The 25,342-nt window shown below is 41.1% G+C and overlaps 2 protein-coding genes across 7 annotated transcripts in view; one reads left to right on the top strand and one right to left on the bottom strand.

Moving 5' to 3' along the window:
• DUSP16 (dual specificity phosphatase 16) overlaps positions 1-21,433 on the top strand; it is a 51,785-nt gene extending 30,352 nt beyond the window's left edge. For all 6 annotated transcript variants that reach the window (XM_078394147.1, XM_078394148.1, XM_020785770.3 and 3 more), the window contains 4 exons: positions 12,178-12,341; positions 12,899-13,058; positions 15,316-15,439; positions 16,219-21,433. In XM_078394147.1, the coding sequence (XP_078250273.1) occupies positions 12,178-12,341; positions 12,899-13,058; positions 15,316-15,439; positions 16,219-17,389 (1,619 nt within the window). In that variant the 3' untranslated portion in view covers positions 17,390-21,433. The remainder of the gene's footprint in view (positions 1-12,177; positions 12,342-12,898; positions 13,059-15,315; positions 15,440-16,218) is intronic.
• Positions 20,538-25,342, bottom strand: part of BORCS5 (BLOC-1 related complex subunit 5) — a 63,782-nt gene continuing 58,977 nt past the window's right edge. The window contains exon 4 of the mRNA XM_020785771.3: positions 20,538-23,488. Coding sequence (XP_020641430.1) covers positions 23,258-23,488 — 231 coding nt within the window. The 3' untranslated portion in view covers positions 20,538-23,257. The remainder of the gene's footprint in view (positions 23,489-25,342) is intronic.

Raw genomic sequence — 25,342 nt, forward strand, 5'->3', positions numbered from 1 at the left:
GATATCTAACGTTTAATGTATAACTCAGTGCAGATCTTTAATTCTAGGGTGTTTTTTTTAAAATCTTCAGTTCCATTGAACTTGGTTTTCTTACGTAAGAAAATTGACTTGCAGAGTCAACAGTTTGGTTATCTTTTTAACACAAGGTTCGTAAGTAAAAAGGAACTGCTCTTACGCAAGCCAAGTGATACAGTGGTGCATAAAGTGCAGCAAGAAATTAAATATCAGTAACATTCCATTTCCTCCCTGAAATGACCTAAAAGCGCGAGCTTATTCTCTTGTAAGTGTTTTCTACCCCTCCCTTCCCTTGTTTTGTTTTGTTGTTTTTTAAAGGCACAGCGTAACTGAAGCCTGTGAATGGGGCTTTGTGCAGAGTGGTGCTTGCCGTCTTCTCTTTGGAGAACTGGACTGGGTAACCCTATCTCAGCAAATTGATGGCAGATTAAAATGTTTGAGTTCAGGGGTTGGTGTGCACTATAAGAAATAAAAGTGGTGGGAGAGGTCCAAAGACTTATCCAAAGCAGCCTCTGTTTTATTTACAATACTGCCACAGAGTAGTTCAGGAGCACAGAAGATAGGGGAGGATGTTTTGCCAAGTAATTTTTCCCATGTTAGTGAATGGGATTTTTGTGTTTTTGGGCTCCGGTTTCTAGACTGCATATTCTCTAGCATCGTTCTATAAGCTTTGAATGGTCTTTTTAATGATGTCTGGTCTTTAAAAGAAAAGACTTTGGAAGCTCAACTGCAACTCCAGATAGCCAGTGTAGGATATCAATTTTGACTGCTTCCTCTGTATAAACACTCTTTTATGTGAAGAAACGTTGCAGAGCAGGTAGCAGGCCGAGCCAGACGTTTTCTCCTCACCAGGCTAGATTAAAATTCACATAATGGTGTCTCTGAAATGCTGCCTTAAACTAATCAAGTCCAAAGTCAGAATGATGTCATCCAACAGAAAGGAACAAGGAAGCTGAGGTGGAGTTGGAGGGAATAATTGGTGAGCTCCCAGATTCTGCCCAGTGAATGTGGGAGTTTGAACATCAAGACATTTAAGAACCCTGAAGTGCCACCAAGGGCAAACAAAGATCTGTTTAAAATGCCACTCCATGATATGGCAGACCAGTCAGCGAATTCCTTTTCCTAGCATTTAAGGATTAGAAATCAGCAACTAAATTGAGAGATTGCTTGGTTATTTGACTGAGTGAGTTCTCTTGAGCCCTGGGAGATAAAACCATCATAGAAGACTGCATATTCAGATAAACCCAAGGTCCCAGAATGTTGGTAAACTCTTTCTCCCAATAGTGAGAAAACTAGAAAACATCTGAAGAAGCAAGTACAAGAAATGAAGAACCTTGGGACTGTTGTTCATCTCTCCAAGGCCAGAAAGGAAACAGTATACAGACCCTGCAGGAGGTTCTAGCAGATACCCATCCCCTATGGAGTCTCCAGATTTATCAAAGCATTTGTGTTGCATCACTTTTAGTTTACCTGTTAGGGGCTCCTTTGAATTTGGGCTCTTAAACCCATATAAGAACTCTTGAGATTAGAGTGACGTGGACAGATGGGTACACTTTAATTAATTAATCTTCAAGATGCACTAAATTCCTCCAGTATAATCAAAGAAGTGTCCAGTGTGGATCCAGTATTTGTCAGTGCGGAACAATTAGCCTAGAAAAGATTTGAGGATGAAGCGGTCTGTTGCAATGGGTGGTGCTGTTTTTTAGAAGGCCACTGTTGCATGAACAGTTTATGTAATGGAAAATGGCATACATCGTTGTCGAGGTGAACGGTGAGCTGTGATGATTTGTGTACAAATCTGTAGTTTACATGAACAGACTGGAAGCTTGATGGATTAATGTAAGAAAGCATCAGTCAGGAAAAATTCTTTCCTTCTTGAAGTTGAAAATATATGTTTTGAGAACGAGGAGGATACTACTTTTGATTTAAAAATATTTAAATTTATAACCGGAAGTAAGAGGGATTACCTTTGTGTAAACATGCATAGGGTAGTATTGTCAAAATGCAACTCTGTGTACATTTATATGGAAGTTACTCATGCTTCTGTACTGGCATATAAAGGCGTTCACTTCAGACCTTTACAATGGAAAAGTAAATTCTGAGACAATTATGAGGGCATGTACGAACACAGGATTCAGCTTTCTTAGAGGTTTGCCCTTTTTAAAGAGTACTATAGATTTATAATGTGCTTGCAAGCATGTGGCCAAAGCTTGCTGAAATATTCTGTTGCAGAGTTTTGAATTTCTGGTAAAATTCCTTTTTATTTATTCAATAAATAAATACATAGTGGAAATAAAGAGACTTACAGAGGTGAAATAGCTGCACATTTCCCTGAATCCACTCCTTTCTCATTAATAGGCACTTAAAGTCTCAATAACAGATTCTGAGATATTTGTTGGAGAAAGAATTTTTTAAAATTACTTACAGTTACTTGAAATCACATATGTGTATATGTTGCTTTCTTTCATACTTAGCAACGGAACTGATCAACAGCAAACAACTCTCTCTAACAAACTAAAAAGAGGGGAAAACACTTAGCATAGAAGGAAGACTCTCTTTGAATTCAAAGGCTGGAAGGAATGATTGATTAATGCTGGACAATCACCCCAGCTCAGAAAAAGTCCCTCCAAGTCACTCAAACCATTGACAGCATGCGAGGTTGCAAATAAAACTCCAACATATTCAGTATTGGAGATGAGAATGAAAAAGATCTCCAATGCTCTGGGAATGAAGAGAATTTAATTTTCCTCCATAATCTTTATCCTTTGTGCTAGCTTGCACAACCAGAGTAAGTGATTTTAAAACAAGCAGGCAAGCAAGCAACTATGAAACATTTATTGTATTATTTATGCATAATATATAACATAATTTACATAAGGACAAAGTTTTAATTTTTGTTCCTTCTTCTGAGCACTGCATTGTACGTACAAACTGGGTCAATATCCAAGTTTACTGGTGACATTAGGAGGGAGTTATAGCAATTTCTCAAGATTATAATTTGACTAGTCAAAATAGACTGTTGTCAAAGTCTTCAATAATCATTCTCTCCCAAGTTTTCCTTTGTCCTCTGGGTTAGCTACAGAGAGAGAAATAAAATACGGGCTCCTCCATTATCTATATTAGCAGCTGATTGTGACAGTACTGTATAAGGAACCACAGCAATGAGCAATGCTGATGTGGGTGTTTGCCCCACTTTAAGTGTCATGATGCTGTGCATTCTGTAAAAACCACAAAATATGTGGTGGCAGAAGAGTATTTTTGTATATATAATACGTTTTGTGTATACAGTTCTTTACTGCAGGGTGATGGAGAATATTGGACCTAGTAAATCATGAGAAATAATGGGAGTTGTAGAGGCTCGTGTGGCCTCTGTTCCTGCTGGCTGTAATAAGATGGGTCCCTTCACTAAGTCACTTATAGTCCAAAGCAGATTCTTAGTAGAAGAAAGCAGAGCTGTCTACTTTTTGTTTGGCAGAAGTATACCATGATGACACGCTGCGGGAATGAGGCAGTTACAACAGTTCAAAGTTCCTACTTGATGGCACAATAACAATTGTACAGAATTCATAATGCAATTATTTAAATTATTATTAGCAGGTGAATATAAATAAAAGTGTGCTCAGAATTGCTGTGGAAGCCAGCTGCTTGGAGTCAGGTACAGACTGGAAATATTAAATGTGATTCATGGAGTTGTTTATTTCTTCTGTATATTATTGCACGAATCTCAGTTCAGAGGTTCGTGTTGATTCATATGTCTGACACCACAAATACAGTTTACTAGGACATAGCATTTATTACTTGCATTAGATGGCCCTCCCTAGGTCCATCTGTTTACAATTTTTGGATGAGGCAAAAAATGCATTATTTAGCAAAAGCCTTTAAATCTATTTTGTGTCATTTCTATTTCTGTAGTTCTAAGATAGCAATGATGATGATGATTTGTTGTCAAGTTCCATCCAAATTACAGTGACCCTAGTTAGGGCTCTCAGGGCATATGAATTATTTAATGAGCAGTTTTACTATGCCCAGTGAGTTTCCATAATCAAGCAGATTATGATACTAGAACCAAGATATCCCAAATCCTTATCTGTCACTCTGTCCACTACACCACCCTGGCTTTCAAAAAATTACTTTACTATGCTTTTATTGACTGTTGCTTTTGTGCTTAGAATGACAGTTTTATTCCCCTGTTGCTGTCCCATTTTGTAAGTTTTGTACATGTGGTTTTATTGGACACTGTGATTTTGCATATGACTTTTAAATGTTTGTAATAAAGTGAAATATAAAATAATAAATAAATCCAGTGGCTGAAATCCTGTTGTGTAGTTATGCAAATGGCATAACTTTTAGAATTAAAAAATCTCTTTAGACTTTATCGGTTGCATATTCAGTCCAGCGATTCAGGATGAAATGGATAATGCTTACAGAGGTTTCTTAACTTATGGAAGTTGTCTATATGCATAACTGCACAGCAGGATTTCAGCCATTGTCTCAGGACAGGTGGGGACATTGGAGGCCTGCTTCCCAAGACCACTATGGGCTGGATGATGTAAAGGGGAGTGACCCTACCCCTAATGGTACAGAGTCCTTGGCTGAAGTGCTGCACAGTGCTATGGAAATCTTACTGTCTTTCAGGGACAAGTCATAATGCAGTATTCATGTGGTGCAGGTGCCATTATACTTTCCAGTTACATGAATGGCACTCAATAAAGTCAGAGAATATGTGAACTCTGAACTCACTTCATGTGATCGAAGTGCAGGGGAGAGCGCCTGTGCCTGTATGCCAAAAACAGAAGGGAAAAACAGAGCTCTCTATGTCCTGTGGGCATCTGTGACAGACAGGATGGAACCTTTAATGCGGTAGAGGGAGCACTTTTTCCATGGTCTAGGGCCCTTTTTGCCCTTCCTGGTCTGATACCATTGTCACTGACACCCTGAAAACAATATGAGTCACTAAAATCAGAAATCATGCCCTAAGAAGTCTTTGAGGGATATAGTTAACCCCCCCAAAAAAAAACCATCCATTCCTTTGCTTGTTTTAGGCCTATTTATTTATTTATTTATTTATTTATTTGTTTGTTTGTTTGTTTGTTTGAAACCAGAGGTGACCACCTGAGTATGCAGAGTGGGGCCCTTTGGGGTCATATGCACCCCATGGGCTGTAATTTGTTCGCTCATACTCTAGAATTTGAAGCTGATTTTAGCTTCATTGGCTTCATGGAGACTCATTGGCACATTGTTACTTTCACCAGGGTTCTTTCCCCCCCCCAAAAAAAACTCACTTTCACTGAATGAGTTGTAGGATTCTGTATTTTCTGACCCCAGGGAGAATTCCAAGGTATGGAGAGTTAGCAGTGGGGTCTGGGTTAGGGATGAGATTCCCTGTTTGCTTTCTGTATTTCCTAACTCCACTGAAAATTCGAACGTCGCTCTCTCCTCTGACCTCACATGGGATCAAGTGACAGCCAGCCAGTTTTTGTCACGTTTGCTTCTCTGCATTATGGTATACTGGAAAACAGTGTGGGACATCTTTGTCTTTTATATTTTATACATTGGCTAGGGTGAAAAAAAATCCAATGGCAAAATTTTTTTAGACCTATCAGAATGGAGTTTTCCGCCTACGTTTTTTTTAACTGGCAAGTGGCTGAAATTTGGGGACATTTTTGTAACACAATTCTTCAGGTGTCAGTGCCACAGAATACCTACATGGTAAGTCTAGTTCTGTGTGGATTTGCAACAAAATTTTACTTTGAAGGATTAAAATGTCCCCTTCTAATTTAAATGATTGATAGACTGGTTAGTACATAACTGACTTAACACTAATGTTTATTTTATTATAGTCCAAACTGTTATGTGAAGCCCCAGCATAAACAGTTAGGACTGATCAGAATTATACCAAAATAGATGTTTGCTTCCTGCATGAAGTGCCACCCACATAATGAACGAATGTGTGCAACGATTGCCAACAAAAGCAAACGTACGAATTGCATCCTGAGGTTTTGATGAAAGCCTTCTGGGGCATTTTTAATGTCAGGAAGAGCTTAATAGATTGACTGATTGATTGACAGACTGATTGAAATATTTCTAACCCAGCCTTTATCAACAAAGCAGAGTCCAACTAGTAAAATTAGCTAAAAAGAATCTGATAAAGTATGATTTAACAATTAAAAAAAACATTCCTAGGTGCATACTGCAGGTCAGCATAAAATGAATGTACCTGTCTTAACTATTAACTATTGGTCCTACATTTGATCTTAGCCAAAAGGCCAAGAAACAATTAATTGGCCCTATTTAAAAACCAAAACTACTACTACTACAACCACTATCAACAACACAAATCTAGTTCTCCCCTTCCCTCTCTCCCCTCTTGCTGTTCCTTAGCTAAAAAAAGAAGGAAAAGAAAGCATTGCCACTTTCTTGGTCTTCAGAATACCTTGAAGGAAAGCCATTAATATATAAATATAATACAATACAGTCTGAGGAACTTGGTTGCGCTTTGATCAAAGAGGCTTTGAAACCAACCACCACATTTTTATACTACGCGTAGCAGTTGGATAATTAAATATGGTGTTGGCTTTTGGCAAGCTTCTGTGACTGGAAGCGGGAGAGAGCCTGGTTTTTGTGAGCAAAGAGATGGGAGGTATTTGGTTTCTGTAAAACAAAAGCAATTTGGGCTCTCTCAACCACAAACGGCTTTTGGCGCCTTCAGTTGGTTTCATAGAAACTCCCATCTGAGGATTGTAGCCACAAGTAATAAACTGAACAAGCCAGCACTGGAAAAGTTGCATGCTGTATTAACATGGGGAAATATCCAGAAACCACCAAGTAAATAAAACAGCTGGGTATCTGTTAACTGACATTCTCAAGTCCCATTGATGAAAATCCTCTCCATTTTGTAAGCTAACAAAAGGCACAGAGGATAGTCTCTGTCTTTTACATAACCCCATGTTTGGATATGCAGCTGCATCTGTTAATTTGCAAAAGGATGGTGTTCCAAAAAATAGGCAGTACGATATAATGCAGTAGTTCTTAACCTTTGTTACTCAGGTGTTTTTGAACTGCAACTCCCAGAAACCCCAGCCAGCACAGCTGGTGGTGAAGGCTTCTGGGAGTTGCAGTCCAAAAACATCTGAGTAACAAAGGTTAAGAACCAATGATATAATGGATACATTTATCTATTATATCGTACTGCAAATGTTCTTCGGTTGTTTTTTGTTTTTGTTTTTTAATTTTAAAAAAGTCTTGAGACTGGAAAATAGCATATCTATAGAAAAATTTGCCTGCCATCCTATTCTTCCCCAGCCTTTGGGATTTTGTGTCTGTTTTATGTTGAGGGGCCTGTACAAAATCTGGACCTCTGAGAAGTGCTGTTTGGTTCTCCTGGTGAAGCTGATGTGAAGACATAGTCTCTGTAGCAGAGGAATTTGCTGGCAGGCCAATGTCACAGTCAAGGCACAGGTTTCATTCCATCATTTCATTTCAATCCCGCCTCTCCTCCAATGTGCACAAGGCAGTGTACATGGCATGTCCTCCTCCCTACAACAATCTTGTCAAGTAGGCCAGCCTGTCGGAGAGTAACTGGCTCAGGTCACCCAGTGAACTTTCTGCCAGTCTGTTCAGGTACATACTCATCATGCATAGAAGAGAGCAGATTGTCTACACTTTCACACATGAAGGGTGGACAGCTCTGCGGAGAGGAGCTCTGTTATCCACAGAGGCTCTCCATGTGAGTTAGAACCCTGTTTTTCTTGTGGATCTCCTGTGGAGCATTTTTACTTCAGACTTGTTGCCCTCCATGTGTAGGAAAGTGATGAAAGGGATGCTGGAGGATCAGTTACCTGGATTTACCAACATTCACCCAAAGATGCGCTAAATGTGACTTTGAGACCATATGTGGGCTCTGGGAGCGGAACACAACTCTTGGTATTACTGCCTCCCCAGACTAATTTTTTAAAAAATTCCTCCGAAGTTTCTCTTTGGGCCCTCCAGGGGGCATGGGGTAATTTTGGCATATGTTAGGGGGGTTTCAGTCCCCTGGGCCTCTCCCTCTCCCCCCCCCCCACACAAGTGAAGTCTCCCCTTCACTTTCATCCATGCTTAAGAGAAGGAAGGCTGGAGATGGGAGATCAATTTGAATTGAGTGCTTCAGGCAGTTAACAATTGAAGAAGGAACTTGATGGATAGCCAGTTTGCAAATTGCCTGTTGAAGTGTTGACTTGGCACCATGGTTAACTCAGAAGAGGGTAGGGGCATTAATATGTGACATGGGGAAGAACAGGAGGTATCTCAGGATTACATGAATTGTAGGGCACTCCTCTCAGATAAAGTCATGTGATGGCAGAGTTTTGAGGTACAGAGGTTTGAGCAGTGTTGTTTAATTATTTTAAATCAAGAGTCTGCTTCTATGTTGATGTTCTTTAATGGCTTTTTCATTGTCAAACAGATAATTCCACATGCATCAACGTCTATACATTCCCTTTCTTCCTCCTTTCCCCTGTATATTAACTATATCGTCATGACTGCTCCTGAAGTTTTGAATTACAGTGCTAATTATTGGGTCGGACTGCTGTGAGTTGTAATTTAAAATGTTGTCCGGGCACTAGCTTAGAGAAGGTTTGTTGGGAGGATGAACTGCAGCAAACCTTGACCTCCTGTATTTGCTGCTGTTCTTCTGAGCAAACCCTTGCAGAAGACTTCAAAAGTTTTTCCTTACATTTTAGATGAGACACACTGTCATGACTGCCAGAGCCTAAATGTTAACTGAGATTTGTTGAAACGTACTTCAAAACATTAGTTTAGAAAGCTTACTTGTTTCGACAAACCACAGTTAACCCACTGTTTAGGGCAGGCTTGTCCAACCTGCGGCCTGTGGGCCGCACGCAGCCCAGGTCAGCTTGTAATGCAGCCCAGTGCAATGTTTTTATTTTTAAAGAAATTCCAAAGTTTCAAGTTACACTGCCGGCACTTGTGGCCGGAATGCGGCCAGGGCACGTCACAACGGTGGGGGGGAGGGAAGGAAGGAAGGAGCGGGAGGGGAGGGGAGGGGGGGCTGCGTGAGTGCATTGCGCCATTCCCGTCAATAGTTGGACCCCATCCTGGCCCCATAAAGCCACTGGAGTCGAAGCTGGCAGCCTCTGCTGTCTGAGATCGCAGCTGCCGGTAAGGGCGCTTGGAGTGGGGCTGCGGAGGACAGCTAGGGCTGCCCCCCCATGCGGCCCAAACCAAATTTATGTGCGTCCCAAACCAAATTTTCATCTTCTAATGTGGCCCAGGGAAGGTGAAAGGTTGGACACCCCTGGTTTAGGGTTTTGTACAGCATGCCAAACCAGAGTTTGGAATATGAATTTTGGAAGAAAAAAAAAGCTCATTGGTTACTCAGAGCAGCCTCGAGTCCTTTCTTTGAGAGAAAGACTGCATAATAATTTAATATATAAATACTATGAGGCAGTAGGATTGATCATTATCAGTCCTCTGTTCATTGCACTGCCCTTGCCAACACACTAAAATAATAAATAACTTAAATAGGGAGATACTTTTTGCTTCCCTACAGTTCCCAAGCCTGATATGGCACCTTGAAAATACTGTGTTTCCCTGAAAATAAAACAGGGTCTTATATTATGTTTTGCTCCAAAAATGCATTAGGGCTTATTTTCAGGGGATGTTTTATTTTATTTTTTTCATGTACAACAATCTACATTTTTTCAAATATAGTAATGTCATCTTGTTCTGATTGGTGCACAATGGCAGAAGGTGGGGTTTCACTTAATTAGGGCTTATTTTTGGGGTAAGGCTTATATTATGAGCATCCTGAAAAATCATACTAGGGGTTATTTTCAGGTTAGGTGTTATTTTCAGGGAAACAGGGTACTGTAATAAATATAGAAAATGAAACAAAATATTACTTGTCACTTGAGACTGAAAAAAGAAGACATTAAACTTAAAAATTCCTGTCAAAATGCCTTAAAATTGTATTTTAGTAGGTAATTGGAAAATGTGGCTTGTTTTGCCACAAGGTAACGTTATAACTACCTGTTATGTGATTTTGAAGTGTAACTTAGTTACACCTTTGTTACCCAAAATAACTAAGTTATATTTCAGGTTTGTGTGAAACTAAAGTTACTCTGAAATAGAAGAAGAAGCTTCCAGTTTCTTTGTGGCCCCATCCCATCAGTGGAGAGGGAAGAGATCAGGATACAAGGCCAAGACTCACACAGGCTTATTCTAGTGGCAATGAAAGATGACATAGCATTGTGTGCAAATTCAGCCAATTTGTAGCAAGCTTTAATACAGTTCATACCTACCAAACAATCACAAGATGTTGTCTGCCTCATAACAGATAATAACAAATGGGGATGGAGGGTGGGGGGAGAGTATTGTTAGCTGTTGTATATCTTTTATTTGTTTCTTGAATTTTTATACTGCCCAATTAGTGTGAGGCACTAATCAGGGCAATTAATAATCAAATCTATTTTAGTAATACAGTGGTGCCTCACAAGACAAATGCCTCGCAGAACAAAAAACTCACAAGACAAATGGTTTTGGTGATGGGGTTGATGACTCACAAGACAAATGTTCCTATGGCCGCGTTTCGCAAGACGAATATTTTCCGTTTTTTTGTTCCTGCCTCATGTTTGCAGATATTTAAATGTTTTTCTATGATGTTTAAAAAGTTAAAGTTTTTTTATTTAAATTTTTGAAATCATCTGCACAGTATGTATGGCTTTAAAGAGCACTTAATAAACCCTTTGTAAAGCAATTTTGACTTTGTTTTGACTGTTTTTGCCCATAGGAACACATTAATTAGATTTCAATACATTCCTATGGGAAAACGCGTTTCGCAAGACAACATTAACCGCGGAACGAATTAAATTTGTCTTTTGAGGCACCACTGTACAGCAAAACTACAGCAAAACTCTCTCATATAAAGTAAATCAAATCAAAGACAGCATAAAACTAGCAGATTGCTCAACATCAAAAACAAAAGATGGGCAGCCAGAAACAGTTTGGCAGCCCTTCATGAAATGATGCTCTGAAAAGCTTCAGTAAAGAGCATTGTCTTCAACAATCTCTTAAAGGTTGGAAGGAGAGGGCCAGGCACAGTTCAATCAGAAACCCATTCTAAAAGGCTGGTGCCATAATCAAGAAGGACCAGTTTCTGGCGGAAGTCTTTCTGGCATAGGGTAGCCTAGGGATACAGTTTTTATGTCAGTTGCCCTGAAAGGGCTATACTGTTTCTAGGTGTTTCACAAATAAACAAGAAACGGCGAAATGGATGTCGAGCAGCTGGAACTCTGAGCCTTTAATGTGCCATTTTACGTGTAGGGCTTTCCTATGACGAAGGCTTCAGCTGCGAGAGGAATGAGATTTTGTGTCATTTCTTGTGAGAGAAATTAAATCAAATAAATCATGCACACATTTGTGTGCAACAAGCTTTGTCATGTGGAAGAGATTCTCCCTCTGCGAGGATTGATTTTCCTTGTCCAAGACTGCTCTGCAAATGGAAGCTTGCGCCAAAGTGAGAAGAGAATCTTTGGATCATGGCCAGTAGTAGTTGGGGTAGTGGTTAGGGTGGATAGGTGAAACTAAAAGGCACACCTGGGGAGGGGGATTGTTGGTTTCCCTTTTTAAACATAAAAAAGAAAGAAAAAAAACTCAGTGGTTGGTTGAAAAGAACTTGTGCCTCCCCTGATCTTTGAGCTGTATGCTTGCTGATTGACACCTGAGTGAGTGCAGGGATCACCTGGGAAAGCACTGGACACCAGGGATGCTGTGTAAATTCTGTCTGCTGGATTTTCTAATGGCCTATTCACAAAAATAATTTTGTGTCATCAAGTCTATTTCAACGTACAATGACCTTTCACTGGATTTTCTAGATACAAAATACATGGGAGTGGTTTATCAATGCCTTTTTTGGAATGGGGGTGGGGTTCTCTGGGACCACAGCATTTACTCAAGGCCATACAGGTTGGCTCTGGAAGCAGCAGGGAGAAATCCAAGTCCCGATCCCAGACACTCCAACTCTGAACTGTCCATTCAACGTCCAACGGAGGTATTTCAGCCATCAGGTATCTGGCATCTCCTCTTGTGGAATGGAATTGGAAATGGTTGTTTTGTAATGCTATGTTGTACTTAAAACTGAAACGTGAATGGTTGTTCCTACAGGTGGCTTTGTTGAATTTTCCAGTTGTTTCCCTGGCCTTTGTGAAGGAAAATCTGTTTTAGTCCCTTCTTGTATTTCTCAACCCTGCTTACCAGTCTCCAACACTGGGCCAACCCGGATTCTTCCTCATCTTTACCTTGGGTGCCAAAGAGATGTCCTCAACAAGGTAAGTGCTTTGAAATATGGTGCTGCTTACTAATGGAGGTAAAGGACAACTTTGGCTCCTTTTGATGTTTTGTGAAAATGTTATTCTATGTTTTTTATGGTTTTCTGTTGCCTCTCAGCCTCCGTTGATTTACTTGATTAGTGACATCATCACTTAACTCAAACTGATTTGAAGGAGGTTTGATCAGCAAGACTTTTGACAGTTGTGAAAAGTTTTCTTTCTAGGGTGACATATTTAAACTACACATTCCATGGCCTGGTGACATAGTGACTGGAACATCACTATGCTTCATAACAAACCCGTTTTGGCTATGGAATAATATCCTTATTAGTTACTTAGTTAAGTAAAATTTACTGGAGTTCAGAGCAAGAGGTGTAATCTGGTGGATATACAAAATTTTCATGAAAAACAAGAGTCCTGATTAGAAATAAAGAAAGCATTCCCCCACAACAACTGGTTTCAGCTTTGCTTCCCTCTAATAAAAGTTACTTTCTTAAGACTGATTTTAGCCATCTTATTAATGGCCGCCATTGGCTGTTTCTTCTTCTTTTTTGCAGGAGTTGATGCAGCAGAATGACATTAGCTATGTATTAAATGCCAGTAATACTTGCCCCAAGCCTGACTTTATCCCAGAATCCCACTTCTTAAGAGTGCCTGTGAATGATAGTTTCTGTGAGAAGATTTTTCCTTGGCTGGACAAATCTGTCGACTTTATAGGTAAAATAATTCTCTTTTACTCAAACATGCCTTCTCTGAGATGATTCTTGCATGGTCAACAGAAAAGCAACTGGGAAACCTTTTTATGTATCACTGTTGCTCCTTGGTAACAAATATCTTTTCAGCGAAAAGGCTGGAAATGAGAAATAACCAGGTCACTTGTCTTTTTTTTTTAAAGTAATGATGGCAGATGGTGCTGTTTTAACCATTATTTATGTGATGTAGACAAACATTTTCAGTATTTTTAAAATGGTAAATGTTTTATTCATAACAAGTAATGCCTGCTTGTTATTGCACAAGGATATGGTGTGTGTGTGGGGGGGTGTTGGCTGCTTTCAAGAGTCTTTCTCTAAAACTAGGATAAAAATCTTCCCTTTCTCTACTTAAATATTATTTGGAGTTATTTCACTCATTTTTTCAGGCCCACATAGTATTTTCTTAGAAAACTGAAAGTGACATTCCAGTCACTTTTGGTTTCAGAAAATGGGTTATGTATTACCTGTGTCAACAGAGCTACTGAGTGTATAACTCATGCAAATTAGTAAGTCACTCTAGACCAGAGAGATCTGATCTGCTGTGATTTTCTAGGCCCAGGAGAACTGATATGTAGCCTAGGCTTTGTAATATTAATATCCCCCTCCTAACATGTTTTTGGAAGAGGGCTGTCTGTCCTCTTGGTGCATTTCAGGTATAGGTCCCCTGTATTAGCTCCGCATTTTGTCAAGTAAAGGTGTTTCATATTACTTTGAAAAGGAAGATTACTGCAGTGGTGGTAATATTTCCTGGTATATTCAGACTAGACATCAGTGGGGCATGAGCAACAACATGCATTCTGAGATGACATCCTCATTAACTGGATTTCAGTAGTTTGTTCAGATTTTTTTTTTTGCCATGGAAAATGTTTCGTCTGTGTTTTATTGCAATGCAAAGTGTCTGACAGTGAAAATACACTGGGCTAAATCTATTCCAGCTAGAATAGGCCCACTGAATTAATGGCATTTACCAAATATTGGCTCAACAAATGCAGTTCATTCAATGGGTCTGCTCTAGGGACTAATACTTGGTGTTTACCCTCTGTTTGTGTACCTGGCTGACTCTTTCCTTAGTTATAGGCCTTCCCCCCCCCACCTTATATTTTCTTTGTCAAAAACATGCGGAAATGTTTCATCAACAAACAGCACAATCCTGTAGAAAGCAGCTGCTGCTTTTATTTTGATTGCAAAATCTTATGTGTTTTAAGACATGTTCTGTTCTCTTACGTTCAGCCATCCTGCTCATCTGAAGTGAGCAAGAAATATTTATCAGCAACAATGAAGGGAAAGTTTTGTTAGCAGGATTGGAAGCGCATTTGATTCTTATTTTTTCTCTTTTTAAAGATCATGATGGTGTGTCATAACTGATATAAGTGCCTATTGACAGATGGATTAGTAAAACTATTTGTGAACTAGTAACTTCTGTGTTAAGAGTTTGAGAGGAAACATGGAAAAATAGTTAGGGGACGATAGCAGAACATTACACTCACCATGCCTCCTGAGTCCTGAATTGCCTCCGTGTGTCAGACATGGCACGCAATAGTAACCTGTAATCCTTACACTCCCTAATCCTCAATTTCACCAGGAAAGAACTGTATTCTGCTGAATACTCTCATGGTTGTCCCTCGTGTCAATGGATGCATAAACACAAGTAGTGGTTTAGTATGATCTCTTTGTTCAGTTTATCTCTGTAATTTAGTTTGGTGCAACAGAAACAAGAGTGATGGCTCAAATTATATATGTATTTATTGGGCATTGTTACTTGACTGTGAGCAGAGCATGACATGCTGCCAGCCTGGCTGCACCCATTTTCCATGTGGAGATTGCCCATTAAAGCCAATGGGGCTGTGGCTTGTGCAAAGAGATACAAGAGACCCCCTTGCACAAGCTCCATACATGTCGTATTGCTAGAAGAGCAGAACATGGTGAGAATGGAATAGGGGAACAGAATTTTGCCCATTATAGTTAAAGCTTTAGAATTTCAAGATACAGTTGTGAATGTCTGTAATTATTTTTCATAGAAGGTGGACTACAGTTGAGTTAAACAAGGAGCTGCCTTTTTAAGGTACTAAAAATACTCACCTTCATTGTACAACTGGGAGGAATTTGAGTTTTTTTAATTGTTTGAGCATTTCTTAAAGGAGGGATTTGCTCATTTTTGTATTTTAGAACACAAATGTCTGACCTACTATTTCTTTCTTCTTTTCTTTTTTCTTTTCCCACAGAAAAAGCAAAAGCATCCAATGGTCGTGTTTTGGTTCACTGCTTAGCTGGAATATCCCGCTCTGCCACCATTGCAATTGCATACATAATGAAAAGAATGGATATGTCCTTAGATGAAGCCTATAGGTAAGAAACAGGGCTCATTTTCTTGGCAAAATCAATACAGAGAGCTGATGTCAAAGATCTGCAGCGTGACTGCTAGTATAGCTTCTACAGTGGTGCCTTGCAAGACGAATGCCTCGCGGGACAAAAAACTCGCAAGACGAATGGTTTTGGCAATGGGGTTGATGACTCGCAAGACAAATGTTCCTATGGCTGTGTTTCGCAAGACAAATGTTTTCCTTTTTTTTTCCTGCCTCATGTTAGCTGATTTTTAAATATTTTTCTATGATGTTTAAAAAGTTAGTTTTTTGATTGAAATTTTTGAAATAATCTGCACAATATGGCTTTAAAGAGCACTTAATAAACCCTTTCTAAACTAATTTTGACTTTGTTCTGACTTTTTTTGCCCACAGGAACACATTAATTAGATTTCAATAGATTCCTATGGGAAAACGTGTTTCGCAAGACAAATTTTTCGCAAGACGACATTAACCACGGAATGAATTAAATTCGTCTTGCGAGGCACCACTGTATATGATTTAGGTAGGGGCTTTCTTCATGTTTGAAGGAGAAGCCTACATGGAAAACATTGCTTGATATAGAAAGGGAAAGGGAAAGGATTGTTTGGAAGAGCTGTGAGTCTTTAGAAAGCTTAGGGAGAACATTCTTCATTTATAGAATCTGTACTGTTTGCAGAATAGGCTATCTCAGTCTGCCTCTGGCAGGACATGGGCTGTCTACTGAATTCATCTCTGACATCAGAGGGTTACTAATTTTTTCCCCCAAAAAAACTTTCTGTTTAGGTTTGTGAAAGAGAAGAGACCAACTATTTCTCCCAACTTCAACTTCCTTGGCCAACTTCTGGACTTTGAGAAGAAAATAAAGAGTCAGAGTGGCCAAGCAGCACCACTCAGCAAACTCAAGCTTTTGCATTTAGAAAAAAATAGTGACCATGGACTGGGAAGTGGACAGAGCAGCAGCCTCCGCTCCTCTTCTCAGCTCTCAACTACGTCTACCTCAGAGACTGTGGAGCAGAGGCCAGTGGAATCTGGAAAACTGCCGGGTTGCTCGTTGCTATCATTAGAAGACAGCCCCTTGGTACAAGGCATACTTGGGCTAAACATGTCCTCTGATAAAGTTGAAGACAGTAATAGGCTGAAGCGCTCCTTTTCCTTGGATATCAAGTCTGTTTCATGCACGGCTAGCAGCAACTGTGTTGCTCCTTCTGGACAGGGCTACACCTCCTTGGAGGACACCTTAGAATATTACAAGCATTCAGCCACCTTGGAAAGCAGCAGCAAATTGTGCCAGTTCTCTCCTGTTCAGGAGGTTTCAGAACAGACACCTGAGAGTAGCCCAGACAAAGAGGAAGCCAAGCTTCCTGAGAAATCCCAAAATGCCTGGCAGCTGGACAGCCAGAGCAAATGGCAGCCCTCGGGGAGAACCACTAGTGGCACGCAGAGGTCGCTCTTGTACCCACTGCACCGGAGTGGCAGTATGGAAGATAACTATAGAACAAACTTTGTCTTTGGCCTTTCGACCAGTCAGCAGCATCTGGCCAAGTCAGCGGCTGGGCTGGGCCTGAAAGGCTGGCATTCGGACATTTTAGCTCCTCAGGCTTCTGCAGCATCTCTGACCAACAGCTGGTATTTTGCTGCGGACACGTCTCACTTTTATTCTGCTTCTGCTATATATGGGAGCAGCACTGCCTACTCTGCTTACAGCTGCAGCCAGCTGCCCACAGGCTGTGAGCAAGCCCATCCTGTGCGCAGGAGAGAGAAGCATGGCGACCGGGGAGACTCTCGTCGGAGTTGGCACGAGGAGAGCTCCTTTGAGAAGCAGTTTAAGAGAAGGAGCTGCCAGATGGAGTTCGGGGAAAGTATAATGTCAGAGAACAGGAGCCGAGAGGAGCTGGGGAAAGTGGGCAGCCAGTCCAGTTTTTCAGGCAGCATGGAGATTATTGAAGTATCTTGAAACGTGATTTCACACTTCATGTGTAAAAAAATTCCCTGTAAATCTGAAATTATGGATTGTGGGGCTTCAGTGTGTGAAGGATGTTATGGGGTGTGTGTCTGTCTGTCTGTCTGTGTGTGTGTGTGTATTAAAGAGAACTTTTAATGATAAGTAAAAAAATGTGCAGTGATTGATCAGCTATCTTCTCTTGCCTATTATTACCACCCTTAAGGCAGAAAGGGCAGCTATCTTCATTTATCTTGATCAGGGAAGGGCAAAGTTCAACTTTCTGAATGTTGCTGGACTACAACTCCCAGCCTTCCTTGCCCTTGGTTGTGCTTGTGAAGAGGAAGAGGAGCTGCAGTCCAACAACATTTGAAGGACTGCGCTTTGCCCACCTGTGCCCTTTGACAGATGAAACAGAACTAGACAAAAGAACTGCATGTCTTGTTTGTGTTTAATGGATTTTCCTTTCATAAATCTGGCCAATCATCTGGTTCTACTGAATTATTTGTTTGAAAGCTCAGCTGCAGAAAGCTCTTTCTATCCCCCCCAAGTGCAGGAATGCATCTGAACCTGAGACTGAGCCGGCCTTTGAAGATTATTTCCTTGGAGTGGGGGTGGTAGTGGTGGTGGAGGATAAAAGTACACTCCTACTGTTAATTGTTTAGGAGGAAGGTTGGACTGAGAACAAGTCTGTCATGAGGCTGTATTGTGTGAATGCCGACTTAATGGTTTTTGATGACCAACATGTCAGAATAAGAAGCTTGAACTGGTGTGTTTTTGTTTGTTTGCTTGTTTGTTTTCTGGCACTCCACCAACCTGGTTGCTTGTCAGATAGTTGTTATGTGGTGTTCTTTTAAGGATAAAATGGATTTCAAGCTCTCCACAAACACCAATACTCTGACTGGCATCCAAGATATTAAAACATTATGGTCTCCACTAAGCCTACATTTGTCCCAGAGTTTGTGCGCATGCATGCTAAAGCATGTTTTGGAAAATTAAGACCTCCTGTTAGGTTTCTCCCTCTCCATCTGTTAGTATGTACTGAGCAGGTGGCTTTAGTCCAAGGAAGAAAGGATGCAATAGCATTCTGTGACACAGGGAAGCATCACTGCTTTCCAGAAGGAATGGTTCTAATCCATGGCCTGGCTGAGGAGAAAGATGGGTTTGTGGGAGATGATATTAACTGGTCTGGGTTTTTGTTTTGTTTTGTTTTTGCAATGAATATTCTGTCAGTTCTTTTTGGAGATAACTCAAAATATACGTATCACACCACACTCAGATCCCAATGTCATCCTGCCAACAGTTCCATATAGAAATACTATGGGGTTGATACTGGCAGGCCCTATAAGAGATCTGAAGTAGCCACAGCATGGGACTTTTGCCAGATAAGGAGAAAAAAAAGAAAAGGATATTGTTGAGGAAATCCAGACTGGCTAATGTGGGGGACAGCAAGACAATTCAGTCTTAGAGCTGGGCTGTTTGTATTCAGTAGCCTTTTGTTTTCAAGCTTTTCCTCCTCCTTCAGAGGAAGGGACTGTCCGACATTTGTACCGTGGTCCACACTGCTTTTGTCCTTCTAGAAGTGAGACTCAGATTTACCCTGTCCTCTGTATATTTTTAATTTTGGGATCAAATGGGAGTGTCATGTAATTGGGTTTTAGATAAGAAATGAAAAGTGTTGAGTAAATCTGAATTTGGCTAATTCAAATTTAAAACAATAATAAAAGTACAACTGCAGAAAGCACTGATGTCCAAGTGATAAAAAAGATGTATAGTTCTTAATAAATGGGGTTCTAAATGCACAGAAACAGGAATCTGATCTTTTCTTCAGTCCCCATTTCTCTGTATAAAGCACAAAACCATTGAGTACTTTTACTGCTACATTTATTCTTTTTAAAAAAAACCCACACAACAACAACCCAGTTTTTTTCTATATCCCACAAAATCAAAGTGAATATGAGAAAATGGAAGAAGTATGACTGTGTACTGTAATATGCTCGGGAGATGTGGGAAAGAAATGAACTTTATAGGGACCTGGTTTATCATTATAGAGTAAAACTAGTAGGAGTCTGCAATATAGTCAGTATAACGTGCTATCAAAGTACTGTAGTATATCAGCCTGTTTTGTTCTTCAAGGTAACTTAATTTCAACATCACCACAAACCCAATTTCATCTGTAAGCAGAATAGTGTTTCTCATGAATGGATGCAGCACTCATAACGTACCAGTACTTGAAAGCTCAACTGGGCCACCACATAGTACGAGACTAACCTACAGTTTCTTATTTGGAATTATACTATATAATGAAAAGTAAATAATAATGTTTTAAAAGGCAGTCACCAGCATCCATTTTTGAAGAATGTTTTAGATTTTGAAAGGAAAACACTCAGGAAGACAACTTTATGGGCAAATTCTGATTATGTACTCCTGCTGGATCCCACTCTTTCCCCAAGGACTGATGCAGTTCCTTCCCAAAACACCCTTAGCAACCTCCTCTGGACTGCTGGTAACACTCTGGAGAAGGTTGCTGGCTAGACATTGGCTATTTGTATTTGCATCCCTGGGGATACCACAGGTGCCACGGAGGCCCATTTCCTCCTCCCAGAACCAGCCAGTCCACCTACTGTTTGCAGTATGGCACTCAGCTCTGTTGTCGTCATTGCTCCAATTGTGGCAGGAGCCCGGCTGGCTCTTCCCTGCCTCCCAGAGCAGCTGACCATTTTGGTGCAGAGACAGGATTCGGAGTCTCCCTGATCAGCTGATGAGTGGGTGGCTGGGCAGGGAGGTGGGAAAGAGCCAGAGAGGCTCCTTCCATGATTGCTGCAATGGTGAAGATGGAGCCTGGTGTTGCATGGCAAACAGTATGTGGACTAGCTGGTTCTGGGGAAAGGGAATGGGCCTCCGTGGCACCTGTGGTACCATGGGTCATATTCAAATCCCTAAGGATACTAATTCGAACAGCCCATGTCTATTGCTGACATCATACAGGCTGCAGTAGGAGGAAAACAGAAGGAAATCCCAGTTCCTCTAGGTCCAGGATAACAAAGTACACCATTGGAGCTTGGCCTCTGCTATTTTGCTTATAGAAGAGTAGCCAAAAGTTAGAAATGACAGTTATAGCCTAAGTCTTTTTTCACCTTTAGATCAGGATGGTTGGTCAGAATGTCTCTACAATTTGTACTGTTTATTTAAAATAGCTGCATACTGCATTTCAACAAGAATTAATGTCAAAATGTTTCAAAATAATAATCCAGTTTTAAATATGAATACACCAACAAAAAAGAGCAAACAGATGAAAATTAAAATGGCTCAGTGTCAAAACTGTACAATTATCTGGCACAACAAAATCATGCTAACCAGGTTTCAAATCCTCCTCTTAATGAAGAGTATCCGGTTCCTTCCCCCCCCCCCCCACCATACATCAAAGTCTTTTCTCAAATTAAGTAAGAACAGGTATATAAGAGCAACTTTCTGTGTTTGTATTCCAAGACTTGGGAGATAAGAGAGAGTTCTGGGTTTTTTGGTAGTGCTGGGAGGCAGTGGAAGACAGAAGGGCCTGGCGTGTTCTGGTTCATGGGGTCATGAAGAGTCGGACATGACTTAACAACTAAACAGCAAACAACAACAAAATGCATAACCTGATAATAAGCCTCAGGATTCCTCAGGACCTGGCCAGAAGAGGAAATGCCACAATGAAAGAGAACACAAATGCTTGCAGGTGAGTAAGAAGCTGTACAAAAATTAGGAGTACCATGATATTTTCCACACCAGGCTAAATACACGTCGGACCAGGGTGGATAAAGATTAAATTTCATTTAAATAAAAATATTTTTATTTAAATAGTCAAAGAGCCGATTTTTAAAATTTAAATTGTGATCTAAATTGTGATTTAAATCAAATCCACCCTGCATAGGACTGGATGAAGACTGGGTGTTTTCCTCAGGAAAAAAAGTTGGTTTCTGTTCTGTAGTTATGGCAAGTTTTGTCAGCATTTGTATGAGGCGGATATTTGCTTTAAATATGGAAAGCAGCTGTAATATAGCCTCCATAGCCCATGTAATTCTACTTCAATGCTTAAAACAGCAAATCTCCAAAGCTGCACTTAAGTTACAAAATATAAGAGACAGAAGCCAAAACAAACCATGGCCCTGCCCTTAAATTGAGAATTTAAAGTTGTCTGGCCATGTTTTAGGGATATACCAAGCCCCGCTACAAGTGGATGGTGACATTTTTTTATGTTTGGCATAACTAGTTTGACACTGCCTTAGGAATAAACACAAATTCACCTTTCTCTGGCTTGGCAGCTGTTCCAATTTCCTGTAGCCATAGATTAAACATGGCCTCTATTCCCAATAATGCAGGGAATTGCCTTATTAATTGATTCTGCTAGGGACCTTTTGACAAAGCAAAGCAATATGAAGGAGAGAGAGGGGGTGCACCTCATTCAGAATGCTGTCATGGAAACAGGCAGTGGGGTCTCGGTAGGGGAGACATCAATCCCGCCACCCTACATGGGAGGCCTTAGCCCTGGGGCCTGTGTAGCTGCAACAGTTACACAGCTCAAACGGTTATTCATTTAACAGCCCTATAAAAAATAAGGAGCCAATTTAAAAACATACAGAATACCTCAAGGGAGGAGAGGTCGATGAGATCCCCAAAAGGAAACGGTCTGCACCATCGTATTAGAATATAGTAGGTGGGTTTAATAAGTCTGCTTCTGGTTTTATACACTCAGCTATGAACAAGCCAAAGGAATATGCACCAGTTCAAAAGCTAAGAATAATGTAAGCTATACAGGTATCACTAAATGGACTGAAAGATTTCCCTGGAGAGAAGTGGAGACTTGGATTTTCTTCCCTGAAGGCTCTCAGACAGTGTATTCCCAATTTATTTTGATGCAGTATAGCCAAAGGAAATGTTCCTGTGCTAGGAGAGCAGTAGTTTTCACATTGTCTTATGGGGAACCTGGAGGTTCCTCAGAACCTTACCACAGTTTCCTTAACTGATAATGCCAAACAAGTCTCCCTGCAAGACAGCTTGTCTGCAGCTACTTTCCTTTCCTGGTGACAAAGCAGGACAAAGGAACATGGGGTCTGGCTCTCCATTTCATAAGGAATCAATGAGGAGGAAGACCCATGCTCTGAGTGAACTGACGGTATGAGAAAGAACAACAGTTTTGACACTCACATCCTCCATATGTCTTCTCATCTATCTGCTAAGGCATTCTGGCAAAGTGTGACACACAGAGTAATGGGGGTGGAGGGGGGGAGTCATATGGGTTGGTAGTCATCTTGCTCCAAGCGGACTGCTAATATTATTGTGCAGCTAGCAATTCACAGAAGTTCTGAACTACAGGGAACCACACACAGTGACAAAGAAACTCTTCCGTAAGCTGTTTGTCTGCTATCATCAGTCTTCTCATAGGGGAAACCAGGATTCCTAAAAAATATGGCTGGAAACCCACTGCCTGGAAATATGCCTCAAAATTTCCACTAAGATGTCAAATCACAACAAGAGGGCTCCTCCCAAGACCAGAAGGTTTCCTGCCTTTGCAATACATCTTGAAGGGAATCTGTGGACGACAAGAGGGCTCCTCAGTAAACAAACATGTGGGCACAGCTCCCAAAGCAAAATGTTCACAACCATGGCATTGTTAAAGCACAATTTTACTGGGTCAAAATAATGGTATTAGTGGTAAGCATATAGCACTTTATTTCAAGTCACTGTCTTTTAAATTGCTGTCCCTGAAATTCAAGTGTACCTCTTCTCTTATCACAAAAGAGGCACCAGTGCTTTTTGACCTCTGAAGAGTGCAAGACATTCCGAGGATATTCCTTATCAAGTGGGGTCCATGAGAAGGTACATGGAGGCTGTGAGGGAAAATTACAACTTGAGCTCCCTGTCAGGCTTCATGCTGAATGGTTCCAGGCGCTCACTCTCTGGCAACATGCTGTTCAGCCGCTCCATCAGAGGAATGGTCAGGTCGATGCCCATCTGGATACGGCGAAGGATGGCAGACATCTCATTGACCTTCTGGATCTGTTCAGCATACTTGGCATATCTTTTCTGGCGCTCCTGCATTAGGCTATAAAGAGTTTCTACCGAAAGATCCATCTGTTTTACAAAGAGGAAAAGAAAAGATGTGGTGGTGCTTAAGTTAAAGGTCACCTTTCACAGAACAGGCAGTCTTTGCCAGAAACCTCTGTAGCCATAATTAGCATCGTGGCCATTTCTCTTCCTTGACTTTATAACTACACCACTTCCCCTTGAATTACCACCTCCAAACCCACTCATTGCATCAAATGCTTGGCTGGTGACCAGAGATGGGCATGAAGCAAACTATAAAGCAGATGACAAATCAAGCTGGTTTATAGTTGGGTTCACAACTCATTTTGGGTATCCCGTTTTGCTGAAGCAAAATGAAGCACCGAACCCTTTCCCCCTTGGTGCTTCGTTTTGTTTCAGCAAATGGATGCCTGTCCGCCCCTTCCTACGGCCCCCACTGCCTCCCTACCTCATCCTGCCACCACTACCATCGTCAGAGACAGTGTGTCGGCTTCCTTTCCAGGAGCCCAGCTTGCTGTCTCTGTGCATGTGCACATGCTGGGCACATGCACAGAGGCAGCCCCTCGCAAGGAAGCCAACCCACTGTCTCTGATGGTGGCAGCATCGGCATGATGATAGCATTGGCGGTGCAACAGGAGCAGCCCCCCCCCCCGATATGAACTATGGTTTTCTGGTTGGTTTGTGACTAAACACTATTTTTCAGGTTCATGCCCATCTCTACTGGTGACACATTTGTAACAAAAGGGCACGTTCCGAGTGAAGCAAAGAGTGGGGTTGACAGCAGTGGAGGCAGTCAGACCAGTTCCAGTGAAGGACATCTATAGATTCACAGGATAATGTTGTTGTTAACCTCAATGTATTGAAATTTTCCTTAGGATCAGTCTTGAACTTCTCCCTCCTTATGTACATGCACCTCTCCTCCCTTCCGTCCTTCTGCAATGGGCCCTAGTTGCTTCTTTCTTCTTTTTCACCACTGTATTTACATTCACCAAAGAAGCTTTGACTCCCTGCTCCCCCCTGAAGGCTTCCACTCCTGCACATCTGTCACTCAGTCCCCTTTATCTGCATCTTTGCTTTTCCGAAAGTTAGTGGGATAGGAGCATGCAGGCAAAAAGAAAGAAAAGAAATCCAGCCGGGGGGGGGGGAGGACACCTTGGGTGCTGGACAAAGCGGCGAAGGCACACAAGGAGCAAAGAAGACCCCTAGGGAGGAGACCATTTGGGGAGAGAACAGCCTGCGCTCTGAGAAGGCAAGCAGCTGGGCTACCCCCTCTTCTCCAATTCTTAATGGTAACAAGGCTTGCATTTGCATAACTGTTGATGGTCACCCACAGCTAAGTTGGCTTTTCCTCCTCCCCTCTCCTGTAGACCAAATGGATTCTTGCCCTTCATGAAGTGGTGTGCTTCCTTTTGTAATAAACAAAAGATCAGCAGAGCTCCTTTTCTTGGCAGATGAAGACCACAATGTTGGCTGGAGTTTGGGAAAGACTGAACGTTTGGTGCTACTATCCTCCCAACTGGAATTCTGTCACCATCCCTGCCTCCTGTTCAACAAATTTAATTCAGGGTGTCTGTATGAAGCTCTGGTTTCATGGTACCATCCATGTACCTCACAGAAACATTTCATCAGCCCTCACCAACTTGGCACCCTCCAGATGTGTCAGATGTGGCAAAGGATATTGCCACTTTTATGATTCATGACCTCTTAAAGCAAAACATCAAAACAAAATCTCAAACAAACCAAGAATTTCAGCTGTTAGTCATTTGTGACAAATCTCTGGCAGGCCAAGTTCCTGCTTCCATTATTTAAAACTCTGTCATTCATCAAAAAATCACAAGCATACGCCTCTCATTCAGAATTGGCAGAAATACTCCAAATGCTCTGAAATAATCCACTGCTGAG

Source organism: Pogona vitticeps, chromosome 5, assembly GCF_051106095.1.
Source record: "Pogona vitticeps strain Pit_001003342236 chromosome 5, PviZW2.1, whole genome shotgun sequence".
Lineage (NCBI taxonomy): Eukaryota > Metazoa > Chordata > Lepidosauria > Squamata > Agamidae > Pogona > Pogona vitticeps.